This window comes from Petaurus breviceps, unplaced genomic scaffold, assembly GCF_028583685.1.
Source record: "Petaurus breviceps papuanus isolate PSGF00001 unplaced genomic scaffold, PetGlider_PUasm1.0 126, whole genome shotgun sequence".
NCBI classification, from domain to species: domain Eukaryota; kingdom Metazoa; phylum Chordata; class Mammalia; order Diprotodontia; family Petauridae; genus Petaurus; species Petaurus breviceps.
This window is the reverse complement of record NW_027185655.1, coordinates 38,326,878-38,328,449: the sequence shown is the minus strand read 5'-3', so window position 1 is coordinate 38,328,449 and position 1,572 is coordinate 38,326,878. Positions and strand designations below refer to the sequence as shown.

The window sequence follows — 1,572 nt, the reverse complement described above, 5'->3', positions numbered from 1 at the left end:
TCTCTCTCTCTCTCTCTCTCTCTCTGTCTGTCTCTCTCTCTCTCTCTGTCTCTCTCTCTCTCTCTCTCTCTCTCTCTGTCTCCCATCCCAGACGTAGAGACACAAAGAGTCCAAGAAATGCGTTGTTTCATCCTTATCCTCTTCTCACTTTCCCTTTTTAACAAAAAGAAAACGTCTCCTCGAACCCACCAGTACCTGAGCTCTGTAGCTCGCCGCCTCTCCACTTTTCTCGCTTGTTGTGTGTCAAAAGGCCCGCCAAAGGCCGCGGTCAATTTTCTGTTGGCTCTACAGGGTGGCTGGAGATTTAGGGACGACCTGAATTTCCGGCTGGGGGTGGGGTGGAGGGGGAGCAGAAGGAAGATCTCTAACGAGGTTCTTTTCAGTACTTCGAAAGCAATAAACACGCCCAAGAAAATTTACTCCAGCTCCAAGCGCCGCTCTTTCACTCCTCTCCCATCTCGCACCGCCTTCTCCCTCCTCTAAGCTCTTAAATTATGCTATAAGGTAAATGAATGACCGGGTGAATATCTTCCGAGTAAGGCATGGCTAAATATGGAAAAGTTAATACCGATGGATTAAGAAGCCAGAGCCCGCAAGTTACTTGAGCATCCAAAGCCCTCGGTGTTATTACCAAGATTCCTTTATGTGTAAGAGGAAATGCAAGGGAGGGGGGAGGGGAGGGGAGAGGCTCTTCAGGGGGGAACTGAAAATAGAGCCCCTCCATGTTTTGCATTTTTGTAAATAAATGTCCCTTTCCAGCGCAGGCTAATCCTCAAAAGTGCCTTTCGGCAGACCCCCTCAGGAGGGTGACTTTTTGGGCTGTATGGTTAGCTTCTTTCTGCAAATAAGTGACCATTTTTAGACGGTAGCCAGCCCTTGCAGTGACCCTAAGTTAGTAGGGCTTTCATTCTGCACGCCTGGATGGTGGGAGTCCCTATTAGGAGGGAGGCCGACAGTGTCTGCGCGGTGCTGAGTACCCAAGGAAGTTCTGGGACCTTGAACTCCAAAGAGCTTAACCCGACCCGCGAAAGCGAGAAGCCTGTTCGAGGCGGGTTCTTCTGGTAGTAGCTAGGCCCCGAATCTCCCTAGACAGTTCCCTCTTCCTTGGCAGATCTGAGTCGCAGACCACTCATCACCTTTCCTCTTATTCTTATTTTCAGATAACGGGTGATGGAGACCAATTGCCGTAAACTTGTTTCGGCTTGTGTGCAATTAGGTAAGAGGGGATCACTCGATCTGAGATGCGGGGAACAGTGGGGAGAGGGGTTGAGAAGGTTAAAAGAAAGACCCCTTAGAGTTTCACTTTCTAGGGAGCAGCAAAGGGCAATGAGAAACTTGGTGATCTCCTCCTGCATCCTTTTGGGGTTTGGATGGGGAAGGAAAAATAGGAGAAGGGTCTCGTCTCCTTTCAGAATACCACCGTCCTCGAGGTGGGGTGAACGGGCCTAGAAATGGTCTCGGATAAGGAAATAGAAATTGCGCCACAGTAGCTCGAGGGTCTAAGTTTCTCCCCTCTCTCTGCAGAGAGAGAGAGAGAGAGAGAGAGAGAGAGAGAGAGAGAGAGAGAGAGAG

General features: G+C 49.9%; 1 protein-coding gene and 1 long non-coding RNA gene across 7 annotated transcripts in view; one reads left to right on the top strand and one right to left on the bottom strand.

The window, feature by feature from the left end:
• The window catches only part of LOC138166722 (uncharacterized), a 24,679-nt gene extending 24,190 nt beyond the window's left edge, over positions 1–489 (bottom strand). Inside the window, exon 1 of one of the 2 annotated variants that reach the window (XR_011169705.1) lies at positions 196–489. This is a non-coding gene — a long non-coding RNA (uncharacterized lncRNA). The remainder of the gene's footprint in view (positions 1–195) is intronic. The other variant, XR_011169703.1, reaches the window with a different exon arrangement.
• The window catches only part of PITX2 (paired like homeodomain 2), a 20,648-nt gene that overhangs the window by 4,008 nt on the left and 15,068 nt on the right, over positions 1–1,572 (top strand). For 2 of the 5 annotated variants that reach the window (XM_069095174.1, XM_069095205.1), the window contains exon 2: positions 1,161–1,216. In XM_069095174.1, coding sequence (XP_068951275.1) covers positions 1,171–1,216 — 46 coding nt within the window. In that variant the 5' untranslated portion in view covers positions 1,161–1,170. The other 3 variants (XM_069095190.1, XM_069095197.1, XM_069095183.1) reach the window with 3 other exon arrangements.